The sequence below is a fragment of the Doryrhamphus excisus genome, linkage group LG15, assembly GCF_037039965.1.
Source record: "Doryrhamphus excisus strain RoL-2023G ecotype Guam linkage group LG15, RoL_Dexc_Guam_v1.1, whole genome shotgun sequence".
Taxonomy (NCBI): domain Eukaryota; kingdom Metazoa; phylum Chordata; class Actinopteri; order Syngnathiformes; family Syngnathidae; genus Doryrhamphus; species Doryrhamphus excisus.
The window spans coordinates 13,274,396-13,295,324 of record NC_136371.1 but is presented as its reverse complement, the minus strand read 5'-3'; the positions used below and the strand labels follow the sequence as shown (position 1 = coordinate 13,295,324).

Sequence of the window (20,929 nt, the reverse complement as noted above, 5' to 3'; positions counted from 1 at the left end):
AAAATACCTGATGAGTACAATAAAAGTTGTTTTGGAAACAACATAAAAGCCTAGAAAATGACCTCTCCTCAACAAATATTTTGAGACTTAAAAGAAACTCTTCTGTCAAGTAGCACAGATTCCACACAGCCAGGCTGCGTCTTGTTGGACAGGAGACCAACTGTAGCCTAAGTATCCATCACTAGTGATACCAACGTTGGATCCATAGTATCGATATGTGGATCGATCCGCCTGCCATGACCGGTTCCTGCTCCAGGCAGTGCACCAAGCTTAGTTCAAAGTTCCGATCTTTAACTTGCAAAAGTGAAGGAGAAACGGGCCTGGTTTTAACTTGCAGACTGGCTGTATATTGTTGCTGCATGAAATACAGTTAGAAGCACCACAAACCCTCCAAACCTGTTCCATTCAGTTGACATCCTTGTGTGGGTGTTTGTGGAAGGGTTTAAAATGTCTTCTGCACTGGCATTTGAAGAGTGTTTCATGAAATGCTTATTTTATTATGATTGGCTGGAGTGGACCATTTGAAAATGGATTCCCTGCCATTGCAAATGCATGTGACCGATCAACTTGAGACTAAGTCTACATAGCTATTGATACTTTTCATGTGCTAATGGTAAAGTGTACCTAAAATATGCTTAATAGATCTACAATAAAAACTTCATGTTTACACACCATGATGAATAATTCCAAAACACCTTAGAATAAATACAAAAGTAAAAACAGACAACACTGTAATGAGGAAATCCAGAATATGAATTACACCGAATTCAAGGTAGATTAAGAGCGGTGTTGTTTTGCTTGTTTACATTCTAAGCTTTTGCCTGCGAGTAGCGGGCTTGCATGGGGAACATGGAGCAACTTGTGAGTGCCTGTCTCTTTAAGAGAGGTCACCTGGGGGAGACAGGTGTGTAAAACGTGTTAAAGCAATCCCGTGCGCCTTGGAGCTGCACCGGGACGCTTGACCCCGACTCCCCGATGTTGGGAGACAAAGCCATGGCGGCCAGGCTTCTGTTGGGCTCCTCGCTCTCACGCCAACTCCACCGTCAGTGACGTAGGTATCACGTGTCCGTCTCTTCCCTCGCTACGTCCGCCGTGTTTTCCTCCCCTTCGCTGGCTGCTTTCACGCTGGAACCACTCGAAATAAACAAGTCTGAGCTGAAGGGGTGGTTGTGGTCGTCAGCAGCCGGGCTCCAGTGTCTCGCCACCGGCGGATGGACCGAACAGCTTCCACCTTGAAGTTACCATCAATGAGGCGCAGACCTCCCGTCAATTACTGGTTCCGCTGAGCTCACATCATTGAAAACTTTTTGTGTGCGTGTCGACAACGGTGAGGTGAGTGTGGCTTCCTGGTCTCCATTAGCTGAAGGCCGGTTTGCCTTCGCCGAACTCCGCCGCGGTGGAGCGTCCACCTTCGCGGGCTACGGCCAGCTGCACGTCGCCTGCTTAAAATGGCGACAGCCTACGGACGGGGGAGAGGGTTGTTCTAGAGCTGAGGGGTGTTTGTCTTTTTTTCTTGGGTGCTTTTCGTCTTATTGTCAAGCCCCCCCCCCCAAGTTGGATCACTCCGCCTGCCTAACTTGAGCGGAAGGTGAACACGCATCGTTTAGGCGAATGTTTGACGCAGCTGCGCGTTTAAGCGATGACGTTCCCATCCGGCTGCTTAGACTTGAATGGCAAACACTGTTGTCTAATTGCACTTTTGAAAGTTGCTAGCAGCCTTTTTGCTTCTCTTTGAATGCGCCTGGCTCCCATGTGTCTTTTAAACGAACAGCTAGAATGTGATGCTGGATAGTAAACTTATCAACAATGAGTTTGCATGTTGGTCTGGGAATGATATGGGGGGGGGGGGGGTGACTGCACATGTCACAGGCCTGCATGCAATGCAACCAGTCTATCACTGGGAATGGGGTGAGGGTGGGGGGATTTAACATGCCACAGGCCTGCATGCAATATGCAACCAGTAAGTGTTTGCTGGGAGAATAAGTCAAGTTTTACTGTAGTAAAGGCAGCAAGCATCAAAATGTAGAAGGCCAGGCACCTCAAGCTAGCCGTGTTTTTGTGCTGTTTCAGTGTTGATTTTCTTCAGATGGCTTTCTCCAATTAGGTTTTCACCTGACAGAAGATCCCTTAATTGCCTTTGCACATTGGTTTCTTTAATACCTTCCTCTCCTTCCATTTGATCCTCCTCTATACCAAAGTCGCTCTCTTAGCACCCCTCCTTCATAAGCTTCATCATTTGTTGGCATAGCTTTACCCAGCTGACATGCAGCTCGGTGTCTCCTGACCAAGAGTCTTCAGAAGACACGGTTATCCACTCCCACATCCAACCGTGGCGGGGTTGGGTGAGCAACAGCAACAGCCTCAGCTCTGCACTGCTCTGCTCCGCTGGTTAACAGCTTGTGATGTCAGCCATTTTAGGTTGGACAGCACAGACCACGATGCTCCGCCATTTTTCTCTCTCTCTTTCTCTCTCTCCCTCCCTCACTCGCTATTCAGTATCCCAGTTCTGCATGCCCCAACAGAAGCCACAGCAACGCCGGCCTTCACAGCCCACATGGCCATCTGCTCCCTGACCTTAGAGTTGCCCAGAGGATGGGCTGACCCAATGGGAAACTGTCATTGAAGTGTTCCCAGTATTGAGCAGGAGGCGTGGGCGATCAAAGAGGATGTTTGGGAGAGTTGTGACTGCACTGAATAGAATGAGCAAAAGCCACACATGGGCAGATGCTACTGTAGCTTAGAGATGGAGTTCATTCGCTAGCACAGAGAGGTTATTCTTAAGACGTTACCCTTGGGCTTTGACACCACCTGCAGGGCCTTAGTTACTGCAGGCCAAGAACCGGAGCAACAAAGAGCAGGAACAGGGCGGTAACCCAGGCAAATGCCTGGAAGGGTACTCAGGCGTGAGGTCAACAGGAAGAGTCGGCCAATAACTTTCCTTGGAGACCACACCTAGCTGGGAAACGTCCGAGGGAGGTACTGAAATAGGACAGGACAGCAGGACGGGGTGGCTCCAAATTCAGCTAACAAACAAACTGCTCTCAACCCAGTCATTGGTTGTCTATCGGCTGTGTGTGTAATGTGCTGGTGGAGGGTTTAAGGGGTAGGAGGTGGTTGCCATGGGGACAGTAACACACCAGTGGCGCTGCCGGCCTGTCTCCCTCGGCCAAACATGCTGCAAGGGGGAGGAACTGTGGGGGGGAAGGGGGTAGGAGGGAGGGGTGACGTAAAAATACAAGCAAGGCTGCATGAAACGGAGTAAACAGGCAGTGGTACGTCTATTAAGGAGAACAGCGAGAATGTCTGCTGCTTAGTGATGAGTGTTTAACAAGTGGCTGGCTAGGTAGGTAGCCAAGCTCGCTGGGTTCCTAGTATGCATGTATGGAGGTGTATATGTGTGCACCCATCTGCTATTATTGGCCTACACTCTGAGGAGTCAACGCAGGCCTTCACAAACGTCAGGCCGGTCAGATAAAGAGGTCAAGCTGTGCAGAGCCACTGACCAGGCGTGGATAATAAAGCAGGGGGGCAAAGAACATGTTTGTGTCACAGGGAGACCTGTGACTCTCGTACAGGAAAACGAGTCGCCTCCTTACCATTGTATACAAGCCACACACAGCCATGCAGGCAACCACCCCCGCACGCCATATACAAACAAACACATATGCGCCCTCACTCACCCAACCCCACCCCACCCCCATCTCTCACAGGAAACCCACATGGCAAATAACGCCACAAACCCGGCATCGCCACAACATGACAGCCAACTTGAAGGCACAGTGCTGTTCCTAGCGTAGCCTGCATTGTGCTTCATTTGTGTCCTCACTTGAATGAGGTGCAGGTGGGTGCAACTTTGCACACTCATTGGTGTGGAAGTGAGACAACAACGTTACTCTGTCCCTCACAACAGCCGTTGATTGAGGTTCCATTTACACCGTTGTTGTGTTGGCTGGACTGCAATGTCAAAGCGTTATGTAGCTCATGTCCACTGGCTGAGAAGCTTCTTGGCTTGGAACATTCCAGGCTGAGCGGGGGGGCGGGGGCACTCTGTGATTGTAGCTTGGAGCAAAAAGGGGCTGTTGGAGAGCGGGGGTGGGCGGGGTGGTGTTTACAGGGGGGTATTGGGAAGCAAAATTCCTCCGCGACACACCTCCGCACTTCCTCCATGACAGTTAACACCCCTCCTTGCCCCAAAGTGCTGTTCCATCCCCCGCCATCCTCTCACGTTGGCCTCACCCAATGCAACCACACGAGACTGTCTACCCATAAGCCTTTGTGTCGGTCATGTGACTGCTCTGCCTGGGCAGAATGCTGCCCTCTGATGCAGAACTGAATGGCAAAAGAGTAGGAGGCCGTGTACAAAGCCAAGCCAGGGGCAGTAACTCTCCTTGGTCTAAGGGGGGGTGCACGAAGGCACAAGGGGCATCACGCTCCTTCGACCGTAGCAGATGGATTTGCCTGTTAACCCCTCACATCCTCCACTATGCTGCCATGGCGGGTAAAGACATGGATGAAGAAAATAACTGCTGAAGTCGACGTGTATTTTAAAGGGGGACCTATTATGCTCCTGATCAGCCTTTTGTATTGACCTGTGGACTCCTATAGAGCAGCTACACACGAGAACCCACACACAAAGCTTTCTAGATTCCAGCTGTCTTTCCTTGGATTTCCTGCTTCCCAGCCGAACGGTCTGTTTTCATTTATTCCACCCACGGCCCGCCTCCAGGCATGCCCACTCTGCCGATTGGTCACACTCCTGAGGACTTCCGGACAGCTGCTGAACCCCGCTTTGTAATTTTGGTGGTATAGGAGTTGACAATAAATGGGGTGGAAATTAAGTCATAAGACGGGACTACCCGTGTTAAAAAAAACTCTGGTAAGGAAAAAAGGTATTAGCACCTCCAGACATGGCTGAGCTTTTAGTTTGCAAGCATACAGGTAACACTCACTCCACTCCATTTATGCAAACTCTATAATTCTCCAGAGACAACCACTTTTGTTTGATGACTTACAGAAAATAAACATTTGGGACACTGATAAATTCTTACTTACAACTTGCTCTTCTGACTCTTTGACACAACCAATTGACGTCAGGCTTCATTCAGCAGCAGTTTGGCGAATAGTTCAGCTTCATATTGTTCACAAAACAGTCCCTTTTGAAATGCTGCTGACAGAAATTAATATTATTCTCTTGCTGGCCCGGAATCAAGCAACTCCAAGCACTTGTGCCTGATGCTCATTAGACCCCAATAAACGTCTCCTAGGAGCCACTGCTAACATCGTAAACAGAGCCAAGCAGAGCTAGGGGGAGGGCAGGCCTGCAGCATACCTGGGCATGCCCATATCAGGAAGTTTGGATCGTACTGACATCACAAAGCTCAGTGTTGGGGAAAAACTCTGAAAGCGAGCGCTCAGGGCCATCCCAAACATGGTTTATCACCATAATTCAACATGGTAACTACATGTTCAGGGCAGAAACGTGGAAAGGCATCATTGTTCCCTTAACAAAGCTTTGTATGATGTCACTGAAAGTGTCATATATTCATAAAAATAATTTCAAGTAAAGATAGTACTGTTAGAAATGTTGCTCCCATGTGAAGTGATGCTTGGTGCAAACGTTTAGAGTGTTTGTCATCACAAAAGAGAAACTTTGCCGGTGTTTGGAGAAGGACAGGTTTCTGACTTGGCAAACGTTCTGATTTGGCATGCGTCTACTAACAACTGCGCCTTGTGTTGGGGGGGAGAGGCTTTGAGAGGCTTTTGGATCGTTGGGCATTGTTTGAATTTGAGCGATTCCGTTTCCTTGTTTTCAATTCCGGTTCCTAACGATTCTCGATTTCGATTCTTTTCAGAGGGAGGGTCGAATAAAGTTAGCATGGTTGAAATGAGGGCGCTAACCAAAGTTTTGGATGAAATGTCTGTCTCCAAAGTTTTTCTTGAATAATATCACCTTTTTATGAATGACTTATTCATGACCATGAATTCCTCCTAGGGCTATTAATAACTTATTAATAACAGTATATAAGTATCAACCATTAAACATGAACATAAATATTTAGAAGAGTCTTTATATAGGAGGACAGGTTGACAAATGAGTATTTTAAAACGTTTATGAAAAATATCTACACATATCCTGTAGTTTATGTTGGATAGTGTCAGAGTAGACAAAGTGGAACTTGAATCTCCAATTTGAAAAACTAACTTCACCGTGGTAAACAAGTCAAGGGAATAGAGTAACGCGGTCTGTCAACTTCCTGGCTAAAGTTAGCTGGATATTTCAACTGGCCCCCATATTGACAGTATAACGTATCAGTAGTTTGTTGCTTCCATGCTGGCATAAGATACACCTCATTTATTGTTGTACGTACCTGATTGGTTGACACAAGTCCGGCCTAGCATGTCAAAAACGGGTCAGTAAACTGTGAAGCCGGGGGTGTTTAATCCTGTGAGGGGTGCATCCTTCTTTACTCAGTCCTCATTTTTTGCACAATTTCAGCCAAACTAGCAAGTGCCGTCACACACTGTCCATACGTGACTGATATTGTATGGATACACGGCGTATGGACGTGAAATAAATGTTACCTCTGATAAGACTGTTCGATTTGTACAGTTCTACCAACCAAGTGCCCCCAAGCTGAGGGATGTTCTCACAATATATCGTGATAATATTTCTCAAGGTGTGCAAGTTACACAAGCTACAGAAGACCCCCCCGCATGCTCTTTCTGTAGGGGGTGTGTCTTGAAGGAGGGGAAGTGATACGGTGACGTGGGGGAGGGGAAAGAAACGGGACAGGATGACTCCCAGACGGCCTTTAGTGAGGAGGCAGGGTGGGCTTAAAGTCGCGTGGCGAAAGGAAGCTTTTTCCTAGGTTCAGTAAGGCCTCGGAACAGAGGGGAGACTGCTGTGCCCAGCGTGACGTAAGCTCTCACAACTTAATTGCCAATACACTCCTCGTGTTTGGAATTGAACTTTTCATGAAAAAAAAACACACCTGGTGTATTTTCGCTCATACTTGCAACTGATGAATGTTTTGGAATCTTTTTCCTCCAGGCTGCCATGAGAGCTACAAGTGGATGTCGGGACGCGCTGTGGATTCCCCCTCCCTCCATGTCTGGCCTGTAGGCACCAGAAACTGCCCATTCTCCCAAGCGCACCCTTCTCGCAGCCCCCCCCACTGTGTGGCCACACGATGGCCAGCAAAAGGAAGTCCACTATTCCTTGTATGATCCCCAGCAAGATTATACACCAGTCTGAGGCTGTTGGCCACGAAATTCCTCTTCTTCAGCGGCAAGTTGTCATTTCTGGAAGGAGTGCACCCAGCCCCTCCAGCCCAGATTCTCCCAAGTCAGACACAGCGGATCCTGTCATTGATGACACAGGAACATATACCTGCAAGCCTTGCAACTTTGAAACCTATGACCTTAATTTGTTCTTGGACCATGTGTACGCCGGGCACCCAGAATTCCGTTCTGACCCAGGTTTCCTCTGTGTGAGCTGTGGGTTTTCTGCGCTTAAATTTGAGGGACTGGCTTTGCATAATGCCAGGATTCACCCCAGCACGTTGAACAGCCCTCTGCAGCTGAGAAAGATGGACCGCAGAGTGGTGGTGGAGCAGACGATTGTAACTGGGATGGACGACGGAAAGGACGAGATTTCCATCACTAAAACGCCTATCATGAGGATGCTGAAGGGGAAATCTGAGCCTAAACGGATTGTGGTGTCTCAGCCAATTTCTGATGGTCCTTCCCCTGACCCACACCCCATCTCCAGCCCAAAGGAGCCCGAGAGAAAAGAGACCACGATTGCAGTGACCCCGGTGGCCCATGTACCCACAATTGTCCACAACGGCACAACAAAGGTCACACTGCCCTCAGCAATTCAGATCGTCAACGGCTCCGGGGCTTTACCTGTTCTCAAAACCCCCATTACACAGGTGACTTGCACTCTTGGCTGAGTCCTGCTTTCCTTTTCGTTGGAGAACCTCATGGTTTCTGAAATCCTTTTTAGGTCCTTTCTGTTCCGAACAAGAGCCTGTATCAGTCTTCTCCCATCACAGCCACCTCCGATGCCTCAGCTTCCAAGAATCTCCCCAAGGTAATGCTTGTTTTTCTAGCGTTGCATGATTGTCCCTTGAAACACTTTGTTCACAGTCCAAATGTTCCCATTCAGGTGATGATTCCTTTGAGCAGCATCCCCACCTACAATGCCTCCATGGACTCCTCATCCTTTTTGAAGACATCCTTTGGCAAGTTCCCATACCCCACCAAGGCAGAGCTCTGTTACCTGACTGTGGTTACAAAGTTCCCAGAGGAACAGATCAAGATCTGGTTCACGGCACAGAGACTCAAACAAGGGATTAGCTGGTCTCCCGAGGAGATCGAGGAGGCCAGGAGGAAAATGTTCAACACCATCATCCATACTGCACCCACCAGCACACACAGTCAGCCACAGAGTCGCCAGCAGAGTCCTGCTCAACCCACAATCACGCTCCTGGGGGCCACTGGCATCCCTCAAATCTTGCAGGGCTCTCTTGTTAGCCCGGGCGGCGTGATCGTCACGCAGCCTGTGGTGGCCAATGGCATTCAGGTCAGCAGTGCCCCCGTGGCACTAGCCGTCACCCCCAAGCCCCAGGCGGCAGCCAGGCCCATGATGCAGGCACGACCTGCTGCCGCCCTAGTGGCCGACAAGGGCACCAGCATGCTTTTGGAGGCGGTGGCCAGCAGCAGTACGGGGAGCAATGTCATCGGCAGCAGTAGGAGTGGAGGGGGGGCTGCTAGCGGCCAGGCCAGCATCATCAACTTGGCTCTGGGTAGCAATAATCACGGCAATGCAAAGGTGAGTCATGTCGCCATGAAACACAACAGTCCTCGTGGCAGGAGCAATGGTACCACCAGCAGCCAGGCCGGGACGCCTCAGGGCGCCACCGATGGAAACCCCCAGGTCAGCAAAACCACCAACAGCGGCACCATGCAGAGTGAGCATAAAGGGGCCACAGATGGCAGGCCTTCAAGTGGCAGCCACCCAGTGGACAGCAACGGACAAAAGCCCACAGACGTGAACGGTAGCGGTACCGAAAATGGCACCTCCAGCACAAGAGCAGATGATCTGGACCCAAGCACAAGCGACCCCTTCAGAATGGACGAGGCCTCCTCCCCTTCCTCCAAATCTTCGTCCCCGTCTCCCGCGGCAGGCGGCGCCAGTAGCTGCCTAAGTTCCCGCGGCATCAGTGCATTCCTGGATCCCGCTCTGTCCAAGGGCAAGAAGTCTCAGGAGCAGCTCAACACCCTCAAGGACAGCTTTCTGAGCAACCAGTACCCAGACCAGGAGGAGGTGGACCGCCTCATCTCTCTGACTGGGCTCACCGTGCGAGAAGTGCGTAAGTGGTTCAGCGATCGACGCTACCACTTACGCAACCTTAAAGGCCCACGCTCAGGCACGGGCACGGCCAACAGGTCTTCGGCGGGGATTGGTCTGTCAGGGGGCGCTGATGCGGGCGACTCCAGCCCTATGGATCTTTCTGAAAACAGCAGCAGTGGTGCAAAAACTCCCCAGCACAGTTCTGCTCCTCTGAGCCCGACCTCCTCCACGCATACGCCCACCTCCCCCACCACTCCCTCACGCAGACTGCCCAGATCTCCTTCTCCTGATTTCACAGCGGTCCGCTACAGGGAGAGAGAACCCCATCAGGTGAGTCTTGCCTGCTCCCCCCCCCCCCCCGGTCCCCCGCCCATCCTCATTTTATATGAAACGATGACGCAAACGGTCAGTCTGAAGAACTGGCATGTTGGGGAACGGGGCTAGCTGGTCCACATCCAGCATCCCAGTTAGACGAATAGGAACTAAGGAACTAGAACATCTTATAGACCAGAACTACACACATGCAGAACACACTCATCTTTATTGATGACTGGCTGGAAAAGTGGAGTGGAGCGTAGGGAACGTAGGAGCCGTTGAGGAGCCACATGTGGTTCCACTGTCGTCTCATACAGGGCCTGTCTCATATATGTATATATGTGTGTGTGTATATGTATGTATATATATGTATATATGTGTGTGTGTATATATATGTATGTGTATATATATGTGTGTGTATATATGTATGTGTATATATGTGTGTGTATATGTATATATACACATGTATATATGTGTGTATGTATATATGTATATATATGTATGTGTATGTATATATATGTATGTGTATGTATATATATATGTATGTGTATGTATATATATATATATATATGTATATGTATATAGTGTATATATACGTATGTGTGTGTGTGTGTATGAGCCTGGAGCCTATCCCAGCTGTCTTGGGGCGAGAGGCGGGGTCCACCCTGGACTGGTGGCCAGCCAATCACAGGGCACATATAGACAAACAACCATTCCCACTCACATTCATACCTATGGACAATTTGGAGTGGCCAATTAACCTAGCATGTTTTTGGAATGGGGGAGTACCCGGAGAAAAGCCCCCCCACGCATGGGGAGACCATGCCTCACGGTGGACAAGTGGTTGGCATGTTGGCCACCCAGTCAGGAGATGGGAAGACCTGGGCTAGAAAAGCTAGCATAATAAAAGTATGCTAGGTGCCGTTTCTCTCGTACGTAGATCGGCCATAGAAAGACGGTGGGGTATCTCTCCTGGTCAGGTCGCATGTTTTAGAACATCTGGTGATGGTCACCAGGCTGTTTGAATGCCAAAGCAGGTAACACAGGTAAATAGCATGCAAGGATTAGGATTAGGATCAGGATTGGGATTATGTGTGCTTCTCATCACCCTACTGAAATAATGGCCAGACTATTGATGAGTCTCCATGCAGTCTCTGGTAACACCCAACTCCTTAGATGAAAGGATCCAGTCCAGTACAAGCTGCCCCCCGCCCCCCAACTTGGGCCATTATTTAATAGGGTGACGTTGGTACACGTGTCAGTTGGTAACTCGGAAAGAAAGTCTGTCGCCACTAATGCTAATCGACATGCTAATGCTGATCAACTCGGTTGCTGCCTCTTCTCGTTTTGTTCAGATAAAAGCGCTGGAGGCCAGCTTCGCCCGGGAGCCGGAGCCATTGGCGGAAGAAGTGGACAGACTGCGATGTGAGACCAAGATGACCAGGAGGGAGATCCATAACTGGTTCACAGAGAGGAGGAAGAAAGCTGCAGCGGATGAGAAAAGGAAGGAGGAGGCGGGGCGGGCGCTCGGAGGAGGGGAAGAAGGGGAGCCGACGGAGACCCACGGAGAGGAGAGACTAAACGATGAACTCAAAGTCAACCCCATCAAGATCAACCTGAAGATGCTGAAGGTAACCGAGGCTAACAGTAAATCGGAGGGTGAGGCGCCCGACTGCCCCGTCCTCACTGTTCAGTCCAGCACCCCCGTGAACCACGTGCCGGCACTCGCCCCCAAACCCCCAGTCCTGCGTGGAAAGAAGACGGCCGAGCAGCTGCACCTCCTCAAGCAAGTCTACGCCCGGACCCAGTGGCCCAGCGCCACTCAGTACGATGAACTCCTCTCGGGCACGGGGCTGCCCCGACCCGATGTGGTGCGCTGGTTTGGGGACTGTCGCTACATGCAGAAGAACAGTCAGGTCAAGTGGCTGGAGGCTTACCAGAACATGGCCCTGGAGGAGGACTTGCAGAAGGACAAGGCTCACGTCCTTCAGGCCCACCTGGATGTCGGCGGCAGCCAGGAAGAGGCACAGGTAGTGACCCCAAACCAGACGTAGAAACACTGTAGGGTATCTTCAGTACCACAGTACTGAATGTAGTACGGGTGTCCTGGGAAGCACATCTTGTACGCCGCCTGTTGGCTTGTGATGCTTTGTGGGTCTTCTGTCTCTTATCAGGTTTTGGGAAAAAGGGTCAAACTTCAAATGTCATCCAGTTAGAATAAAACAATACCTACATTTAGGGTGGGTTTCCAGTTTTTGTAGTAGAGCCTTAAGTTTCCATGGGTGGACAGAACTGCTACTGCTACTGTTGTTCAGGGCATCCACCCTTCTTGGGCTCAACAGTTTTTTCTTGCTGCAGTTGCAGGAACTGGCCAAGGCTACCGGCCTGACAACAGACCTGGTGCGGCATTGGTTCGCCACCAAAGCATCTGTGGCTCCAAGGGAGCAGTCGGCACCCCAGTCGCCATTATCTGAAGGCTCCTCCCCTCTGGAGCCACACCCAAGAGGGGGGAGGAACGAGAAAATAGAGCAGTCGCTGTGCGGCGCTGCAAGCCAAGTGGACGGCGGAAAAACTGACAAGACCGTACCTCCAGCGACAGGTGCCTTGTCTTTGCTTAGGACAAACCAAAGTTGATACTAGACTGCGGGCTTAACTCTTTCATCTTCTGACTCTCATCATCACAACAGGAGCAGATTGAGGCGTTTCTCTACCGTGGTGGTCTTTGGAGCTCCGGACAGCCTGGGAACCGAACCCCCCACCTTCTGTTTGGCCTTTTCCTGTCCTTCCTGCTCGTTCCAAGATGCTGCCGCCGCGCTCTGTACAGATTGTTGACGTAGAAATGGAGTTTATGGACGTACAAACTGAGGCTAGAGTACGAGTAGATTCAGCAGATGTTGAGCAGCGCCGGGGCGAGGTTGTCTTCTTCGGTTGTCAACGAGTGTGTTCGTGTTCACACTGTCGATTCGCTGTAGATTGTTTTGCCGCCGGGTGTTTCCTGAAGCCTTAAACGTAAAAACACCACGTCGTTGCACTCACTCAAGAGGCCAACTTGCACGTGAAGCACATCGGAAGAAAAACTAAGCACTGATGGATCTTGGAGCAAAGCTGGGTTCTTTTTCAGTTGTGTGGGCTACATAGTTCTACATAGTCATCGCCATGTCCAAGCATGTCCGTACCGTAGCGGTTTTGGAGCAGGATTCCCTTAGTAGAGACTACAATGTCATCTCTGGCTTTTCTATTCATCCAAAGAACAGAAAACTAATAGAAGATGGAGTATTTCTCTGTGCTCCTTGATGTTGTCCGTTTGTTTTTAATGGAACTTTCTTACGTACATTTGACTGTAGAAGAACTGAACCTTTCCAGAGTTCCCTACTTGGGTTCAATGTATGATTTTTACAGGTGGTATTTGCAGAATAAACTGAATGTAATGAAGTGTTGGCTCCAGGGCTCATTACTAGTAGAAATCGGAATATCATCACATTTTGTGGAAAACAAACACGATCTCCGCCAGACTTGAGTGAGCAAACATGACCTTTGCATGCTAAGGAGTCTGCAAATGAAATAAGACGGCACCATATAAAGTATTTTATTGACTTCTCAGGCGTGAATATGTTACTTATGGAAGACAAAATTAAAATGAATGACTTTTCTTCTGCTCCATAGTTTAGGCACATTACAGAAAAGGTGACGAGCGTCAGCGATGAGACAATGCGGGCGAAAACAGGACACTTGCGGACGATACAGCCAACCAAGCGGCTCCTGCAGTCAGCAATGGTGACGGCATTCATCCCACCAAAGAAAGGACAGTCAGTCAAATGGGTGCGGCGGTACCACGTCTACGTAGACGCATGCTGTGCAGACCGATGCACGTTCCGTACTACACTTGTAGCGACTCGGCATCAATGCGACGGGCTGGCAGTTGGAAAAGCTTGGACACCAATCCCTGCTCACGTTCCCACGTCTATGGCTTAGGTGCGTCTCCGCGGCCCAACGCTGAGCAACAATACTGGATTTACAGCAAAGAAATGGAGAAAACTTTGGCAAACAAAGTCATATCTACAAACTCCGTCTTGGTCCATAAACGTGTACGTGAACGAAGACAGCAGCAGATTGAATGAAAATCTCCAACATTTGATGTTGAAGGCGCGGAGTTAAAATGGCACCTTTTCATCACTTGGTCATTAACAACAAACGGGTTGGGGGTCATAGGTCAGCGGGGGTCACAGTTCAGATGGTGGAGGGTTTTCTGACCACGGTGCCGTTGAATTTGGACTAAAGTGACGGCCCTTAAGAAAGCGGCTGTAGCGGATGAGCAGAAGTATGGCTTTCAGACACGACGGCTCATTAGCTAGCGGATGAGATGAGATGAAAAGGACGAATGTGGCGTCGTGCTGACGTGTCAACGTGAGACTGGCTTATAATGCAGGAAGATGGAAGGATGTTTTTTGGAATGCAAGAAGAACAATGACTGCTAGGACTTCCTCCTGATGCCTTTCACAATAAAGCATCAACTTAAATAGGCAAGAGGAGGCGTGAAGACATGAAGAACAGTCGCAGAGAGCCCTCATGTTTGACACGTATATACATTAAGACCTGGGAAGGTCGCATGAATGTCAAATGATTCCAAATGTGGAGACGGGAGCTCTTTGAGAGCAGGTGAGAAGCTGCTGTCCTCCAGCCGACAGCACAGCAGGAATAAATAGATGATGTTGACACACGGCCCACGGAGACCAGCAAACAAAGTCGAGCGCTAACAACTTCAGCGCTCTGAACTTGGCTCCGTTTAGCTGCTGCCATGCACACTCGGGATGCGAGAGGACGTTCTTCCGGATGTAGCGGCCAGCTTGACGCCACAGCCCCCTCCTCTGAGCGGCGGGCATGAGGGTATGCTTTAAATGGAGGCCGTTTCCATGGAAACTTCACAGCAGTCAGTGACATCATCAGTACGGGCGGAGGCAGAGGAGGGCGGCCAAGAGGGCGTGTCTCCGTGGGATTTCACACACGGTTTTCCCCACCCACTCTGGTCCGCCGCAGCATCCTGGGGTAGACAAAATATACAAGCGTCATGTCTGCCGCACGCACACACACACACACACACACACACACACACACACAGACGGACACACGCACGCCACCTTCTGTTCTGTGGGTCCATGTGGTCTAGCAGAGGCTCTTGCGACACCCTGAAGTCATCGAGAGGAGACTGGTAGCGAGAGTCCAAGGAGCCTTCTCGACCCCTGTAAGCCGCCGCAGCCTGGGCCGGGGACTGGGGCACCGGGGACATGTTGGAGGAGGCGGATGACACCGAGCTGTGATCCCCAAAGCGTTCTCGACTGGCCTGGACCGACATGGAGCTTGAAGAGGTCACAGAGAAGGGGCACACCATCTCTCCGTTTTCATCCTGAGAAGACCCATACAGCAAAGGTGTCACTTTCTGGGGGGGGCACTCTGGACTATCTTTAACGTGACTTGGGACCACGCCACAAGTGGGTCTTCCATGGTTACCGCCAACAGGAGGCTGAGTAGCCATGCTTACCCTTCCACTGATGAGATCCACGTGGACCAACAAGGAGGCCAACTCCAGATCCTCGTTGAAGCTGTTCTTCAGGGGGATGGACCGATAACCTGGCAACGCAAATGAAAGCGTGTGGAGGACGTAGCGTGTTAGCGTGTTAGCTTGACATGCGGCTGCCGCGTACCTGTCTTGAGGCTGTGAATGGGGAAGGTGGCCTGGGCCAGAAAGTTCTGGTCGCTGAACATGTCGATCTCATAGACCACAAAGCGCAGGAAGGCGAAGGCCGAGTTGCAGACTGAAAAATGGAAGGGCTTTCTGGGCCACGTGGGGTTCAGACCGTTATCAGCTAGAACACAGAACAAGATGGAGACGAAGCGTCAGCACGTACCAACGCATTCATTAAAAACATCTCTTCATGAGTCAATGGCGAATACACTTTGTTACCATGTCAAGGACGGCGTGGACTTTTACTGGTTTTAATGAACCTATCAACATGAGGTAGATCATATGTTGGCTTCAGGCTATTCAGCAACCCAAATGGACCTGAAAGGATGAAACCGACCATGGAGCACAAGTACAAGGCTACCATCCCGCTAGTAAACAACACCACTAGTACACAATGCTAGTAAACAAGTCTAAAACTCTGCTAGTACACAACACTAACAAACAACACTAACACGGCACTAGTACACAATGCTAGTAAACAAGGCCAATACGGCACTAGTAAACAAGGCTAAAATGCCACTAGTACACAATGCTAATGAACAACGCTAACACGCCACTAGTACACAATGCTAGTAAACAAGGCCAATACGCCGCTAGTAAACAAGGCTAAAACGCAGCTAGTAAACAATGCTAACAAACAACGCTAACATGCCACCAGTACACAATGCTAGTAAACAAGGCCAATACGCCGCTAGTAAACAATTCTAGTAAACAGTGCTAGTAACCAGTGCTAAAACGCAGCTAGTAAACAATGCTAACAAACAACGCTAACACGCCACCAGTCCACAATGCTAGTAAACAAGGCCAATACGCCGCTAGTAAACAATTCTAGTAAACAATTCTAGTAAACAGTGCTAGTAAACAAGGCTAACAAACAACACTAACACGGCACTAGTACAGAATGCTAGTAAACAAGGCCAATACGCCACCGGTAAACAAGGCTAACACGCCGCTAGTAAACAATGCTAACACGCCACAAGTACACAATGCTAGTAAACAAGGCCAATACGCCGCTAGTAAACAATTGTAGTAAACAATTCTAGCAAACAATGCTAACAAACAACGCTAACATGCCACTAGTACACAATGCTAGTAAACAAGGCCAATACAGCGATAGTAAACCTGGCTAACATGTCGCTAGTAAACAATGCTAGTAAACAAGGCCAATATGCCACTAGTAAACAAGGCTAAAATGCAGCTAGTAAACAATGCTAACAAACAACACTAACACGCCACTAGTACACAATGCTAGTAAACAAGGCCAACATGCTGCTAGTAAACAATTCTAGTAAACAATGCTAGTAAAGAAGGCTATAACGCAGCTAGTAAACAATGCTAACAAACAACGCTAACACGCCACTAATACACAAGTCTAGTAAACAAGGCCAATCCGCCGATAGTAAACATTTCTAGTAAACAAGGCTAAAACGCAGCTGGTAAACAATGCTAACAAACAATGCTAACACACCACTAGTAAACAATGCTAGTAAACAAGGCCAATACACCACTAGTAAACAAGGCTAAAATGCAGCTAGTAAACAATGCTAACAAACAACACTAACACGCCACTAGTACACAATGCTAGTAAACAAGGCCAATACAGCGATAGTAAACCTGGCTAACATGCCGCTAGTAAACAATGCTAGTAAACAAGGCCAATACGCCGCTAGTAAACAATGCTAACAAACAACGCTAACACGGCACTAGTACACAATGCTAGTAAACAAGGCCAATACAGCGATAGTAAACCTGGCTAACATGCCGCTAGTAAACAATGCTAGTAAACAAGGCCAATACGCCGCTAGTAAACAATGCTAACAAACAACGCTAACACGGCACTAGTACACAATGCTAGTAAACAAGGCCAATACGCCGCTAGTAAACAATGCTAACAAACAACGCTAACCCGCCACTAGTACACAATGCTAGTAAACAAGGCCAATAAGCTGCTAGTAAACAATGGTAACACACTACTAGTAGACAATGCTAGTAAACGAGGCCAATACAGCGATAGTAAACCTGGCTAACATGCTGCAACCTGGCTAACATTCACCCCCAGTGCCTAACTATAACGAGTCACAACAAATGGCTAACTGGGCCTAACTTGCACAGTTCCACGTACGCGTGTACTCAGGTTGTGTTGAGGTATTTCCTATGGCCTACTTTGCATCATGTCATTTCTTCAGTGTTGTCTTATGGAAAGATGCTATCAGCTATTGGTAGAAATGTAAGATGGGAGGTCCCGCATACAGATGAACATTACTTCTCATTGCATTCTTGATCACATTCACTCCTCTGTTGCTATCATGTTGGACTGTTGGGACTACAGAGCTAAAGCAGCTACCTGCTAAAGCAGCTACGCTATCTGCTATGCTGAGCTGCAACACTAGTCTTATGGTCATGTGGTGTTGCCAAGATAGTTACGGCTACACAATGGCATCATCTCATATTTCATTTATGCTGGGGGAGGGGGGGGGCGGAGAGCAGGTCTTAATCTGTGGACGTGGATGAGACGTCTAGTGACTAATTGTGTGAAAGCAGAGGACATTCTATCACAGGATATTCTATCACATATCAATATAGCAATTCCCTCTGGCACTGACACTTTGTATATGTTATATATAAATATGTTAAATAAGAGACCTATACGGGCTTCGGATGCTGAATAAGTGACACCATTGTTGCCCCATCACAATGACGTCATTTCCTTTCAGTCCTGAATCACATTTGGCAATCCGTAAGCGTTCGGCCTGAAAGAACGGCCTACACCAGACACACCTTATTGCTTCCTGTGAACTGCTCTCTTGCCAATTCAAGCCGACGATGCCTGAGGCGACTACTAAGCCCAAGCAACATCTGAACTGGTGTAGATGCATGTCTATCATCTTTGACCTGCTACCTCCTACCACGGCTAAAGGATGATGTTAGAATGCAAGCAGCTCATTTCTTACCTCCAAGCCAATACTCACCTTCGGAATCTGTCTTTTGCTTAGTGCTGTCATACTCCGCCCCACACACCTCAATCTCAATCAGGGGACAAACAATGCCACGCCCGTGCTTGGGGAGGTGGCGTGCACCTAAGACCTTTAGAGAGGGGAACAAGCGGCTCCCTTGAAATCCCACTGAGGTAATTCACCCACGAGCATAACGACATCAAGCAAGGAGACGTACCTCGATGTGAAGCGTGACTTGGTCTAGGCCCCGCACTGTGTGTCTGTCAAAGGGATCAAAGGTGTCGTCCCTCATGATGGGGGGCTGGAGAACATAACCGCTCCTCCCATTCAGCATGAACAACGCCTGGTTCATCTGCATGGGCTTGTCTGCACGTGGCCCAGACGGGGGCGAGGCAGCATGAGCGGAAAACCCGTCAAACCTCTAGCGTGTCTCCAAAGGTGATCCAAGATGGTGCTCACCTGCTGTCTGGAAGTTGAGAGCTACCAGCTGCGAGCCACACAGCCACATGGGCAAAGGGTCGTAGTTGGAGGAGTCCAGCCGCTGGCCTCGGGGGTAGATCCTGGACAGCTGCAGTCGATTGTACTGCAGGAACTTCTTCCCTTTCATCTTATTGACGTACTTCTCAGCCTTGGTCTCAGGAAAAGATGACATGTCCCGGAAACAGGCGCGCTCTGTGCCGATCTCTACGGGAGGGGAAACAAGGACAGCGTTGACCCCCCCTGCACTGTCGCTAGTTTTATTGATGACTTCAAGCTGCGTGCTTCTTACTGTCTTCATCAAATGGCACAGGCCTACAGTAAACCACCAGGTCAGATAACTCCAGTGCAATCTTCTTCCTCCTCTCCATCATCTTCCCCTCTTCTAGCTACAAAGACACACACACACACACACACACACACACACACACCCTTTACAAACTCCACAATCATATAATCCATATAATCCAAACCCCAGAAACCATAAAATGGCCCCTTTGAGAGGAAGTCCTGGTACAGCACCAATATAAAACCATCATGGCAGGTTGGGACCAGCACACAGTGTGTATTTCCTGTCAGTCATGTGACATGAACCTTGGCCTCGGAGGTCATGGCCACCTCACGGATCTTCAACACCCATTCCTTGAGTTCCTCATGACTGCTAGCAGCAACTTCCAACACCGGGCCTGTTCGCATGGCGCTGGTCGGCACCATGGAGAAGACATGTGCTCTGCTTCCTTTTCCTTCAGGCCGCACAACTATATGGAATACAAACAGACGTAGGAGTCATCAGTAGTCTGGGATCACAGCAGGACAGCCTGCAACGCTTCAGCAGATTCAACACAAGAAAGCTAGGACACATTGATTGAAAATAAATGTGCAAACCTTCAAACAAGTCATTCTTCCAATATTCATATTCATTCTTCAACACTTCCAGTGATCTTCCAGGATCTGCACCTATTTCTTTGCATTTCATGATTCCCGCGAAAACGGTCTGTTTTAATATTTTCCACCTACGGCCCGCCTCCAGGCTCGCCCACTCTGCTGTGGTTGGTCACACTGCTGGGTGCAGAGCGCATAGAAATAGTTCTGGTTTGTGTTGCTAGCTGTATGAGTTCATAAGCGCTATGAGGCTGATAATAAACGGTTTTGCCCCCATAGAAAGACTTCCAGTTTGTGGCGCCAACTTTATAGGAGTCCATCATTTTCCATGACGCTTATCCTCATTAAGGTGGAGGCATGCTGGAGCCTATCCCAGCAGTCTTCGGGTGAGAGGCGGGGTACACCCTGGACTGGTGGCCAGCCAATCACAGGACACATATAAACAAACAACCATTCACCCAATTAACCTAGCATGCATGTTTTTGGAATGTGGGAGGAAACCAAAGTACCCGTGCACGGGGAGAGCAGGGAATCAAACATGGTTTCCTAGCCTGCGCTAGCCTTAAGGCCGATGCATCTTTTTAAAATGTGGGCTTTTAACATACAGCCACAGGTGTTGGATCCCCAATCCCAGAACAGTCCTCAAGGGCTTACTTCAAGACGTCTCTCAATGGTAAGTAGCGTTAGCATTTTAGCGTGTAATGCATTTTGCGGAACTACCAGTGTGTAAAAATATCAGGTAGAGCCGTCTTTAGGAATTGGAAACAAATGTGGCTTTCCCTTATGAGGCAGTGCTAGCAAGTCAACAGAGGAGCAGCGCTTGGGGGAGGGCAGAGAGTTTATATATAAGGAAGTCCTCCCCTCTGTGACATCACAAAGGGGCAGTTTTACCACGCCTTCTGAAACCAAGCGTTTTGAGCAACCCCAAACTTCTTTCAGGGTTCACTTCCAAATGTGCAAACCTCATGATGTGAAACTTTGGCATGGTTTAACACCAGAATACAACATTCTAACTACATTTATAGGCCAGAAAAGTGGGAATGGCATCAGGTCCCCTTTAATACAGAAAAACTGCATATATTATCAAAAGTCAAAGAGAATTGTCAAAATCCAAGTACAATTCACCTTTAATTCAGGTCACAATCTTGTGAACGAACAAGAGTCAAGCAAAAAGAGCAGGGGGTCACCAACACTGTGCCTAAG

The 20,929-nt window shown here is 49.0% G+C and overlaps 2 protein-coding genes across 4 annotated transcripts in view; one reads left to right on the top strand and one right to left on the bottom strand.

Annotated features, from left to right (window-relative positions):
• The first annotated feature begins 897 nt into the window (after positions 1-897).
• On the top strand, positions 898-13,105 carry zhx3b (zinc fingers and homeoboxes 3b). 2 transcript variants are annotated; one of them, XM_058050749.2, is made up of 7 exons: positions 898-1,051; positions 7,052-7,934; positions 8,009-8,095; positions 8,171-9,688; positions 11,029-11,703; positions 12,032-12,272; positions 12,361-13,105. In XM_058050749.2, the coding sequence occupies exons 2-7, from the start codon at positions 7,191-7,193 to the stop codon at positions 12,369-12,371; spliced, it is 3,276 nt and encodes a 1,091-aa protein (XP_057906732.2). In that variant the 5' UTR covers positions 898-1,051; positions 7,052-7,190; the 3' UTR covers positions 12,372-13,105. The 2 variants fall into 2 exon arrangements, with proteins under 2 accessions (XP_057906732.2, XP_057906731.2); XM_058050748.2 differs by having other exon boundaries at positions 946-1,332.
• Positions 13,106-13,245: 140 nt separating this feature from the next.
• plcg1 (phospholipase C, gamma 1) overlaps positions 13,246-20,929 on the bottom strand; it is a 36,048-nt gene continuing 28,364 nt past the window's right edge. For both annotated transcript variants that reach the window (XM_058050746.2, XM_058050747.2), the window contains exons 25-33: positions 19,439-19,602; positions 19,137-19,233; positions 18,827-19,051; positions 18,585-18,733; positions 18,383-18,497; positions 15,373-15,534; positions 15,210-15,298; positions 14,809-15,074; positions 13,246-14,711 (exon numbers count right to left, since the gene is read on the bottom strand). In XM_058050746.2, coding sequence (XP_057906729.2) covers positions 14,669-14,711; positions 14,809-15,074; positions 15,210-15,298; positions 15,373-15,534; positions 18,383-18,497; positions 18,585-18,733; positions 18,827-19,051; positions 19,137-19,233; positions 19,439-19,602 — 1,310 coding nt within the window. In that variant the 3' untranslated portion in view covers positions 13,246-14,668. The remainder of the gene's footprint in view (positions 14,712-14,808; positions 15,075-15,209; positions 15,299-15,372; positions 15,535-18,382; positions 18,498-18,584; positions 18,734-18,826; positions 19,052-19,136; positions 19,234-19,438; positions 19,603-20,929) is intronic.

Bases quoted from the DNA above. Each gene is read 5' to 3' on its own strand.
- zhx3b (XM_058050749.2), top strand. From the start codon at position 7,191: ATGGCCAGCAAAAGGAAGTCCACTATTCCTTGTATGATCCCCAGCAAG. The intron at 7,935-8,008 runs GTGACTTGCACT...AATCCTTTTTAG, and splicing joins TCAAAACCCCCATTACACAG to GTCCTTTCTGTTCCGAACAA. The intron at 11,704-12,031 runs GTAGTGACCCCA...TTCTTGCTGCAG, and splicing joins GCAGCCAGGAAGAGGCACAG to TTGCAGGAACTGGCCAAGGC.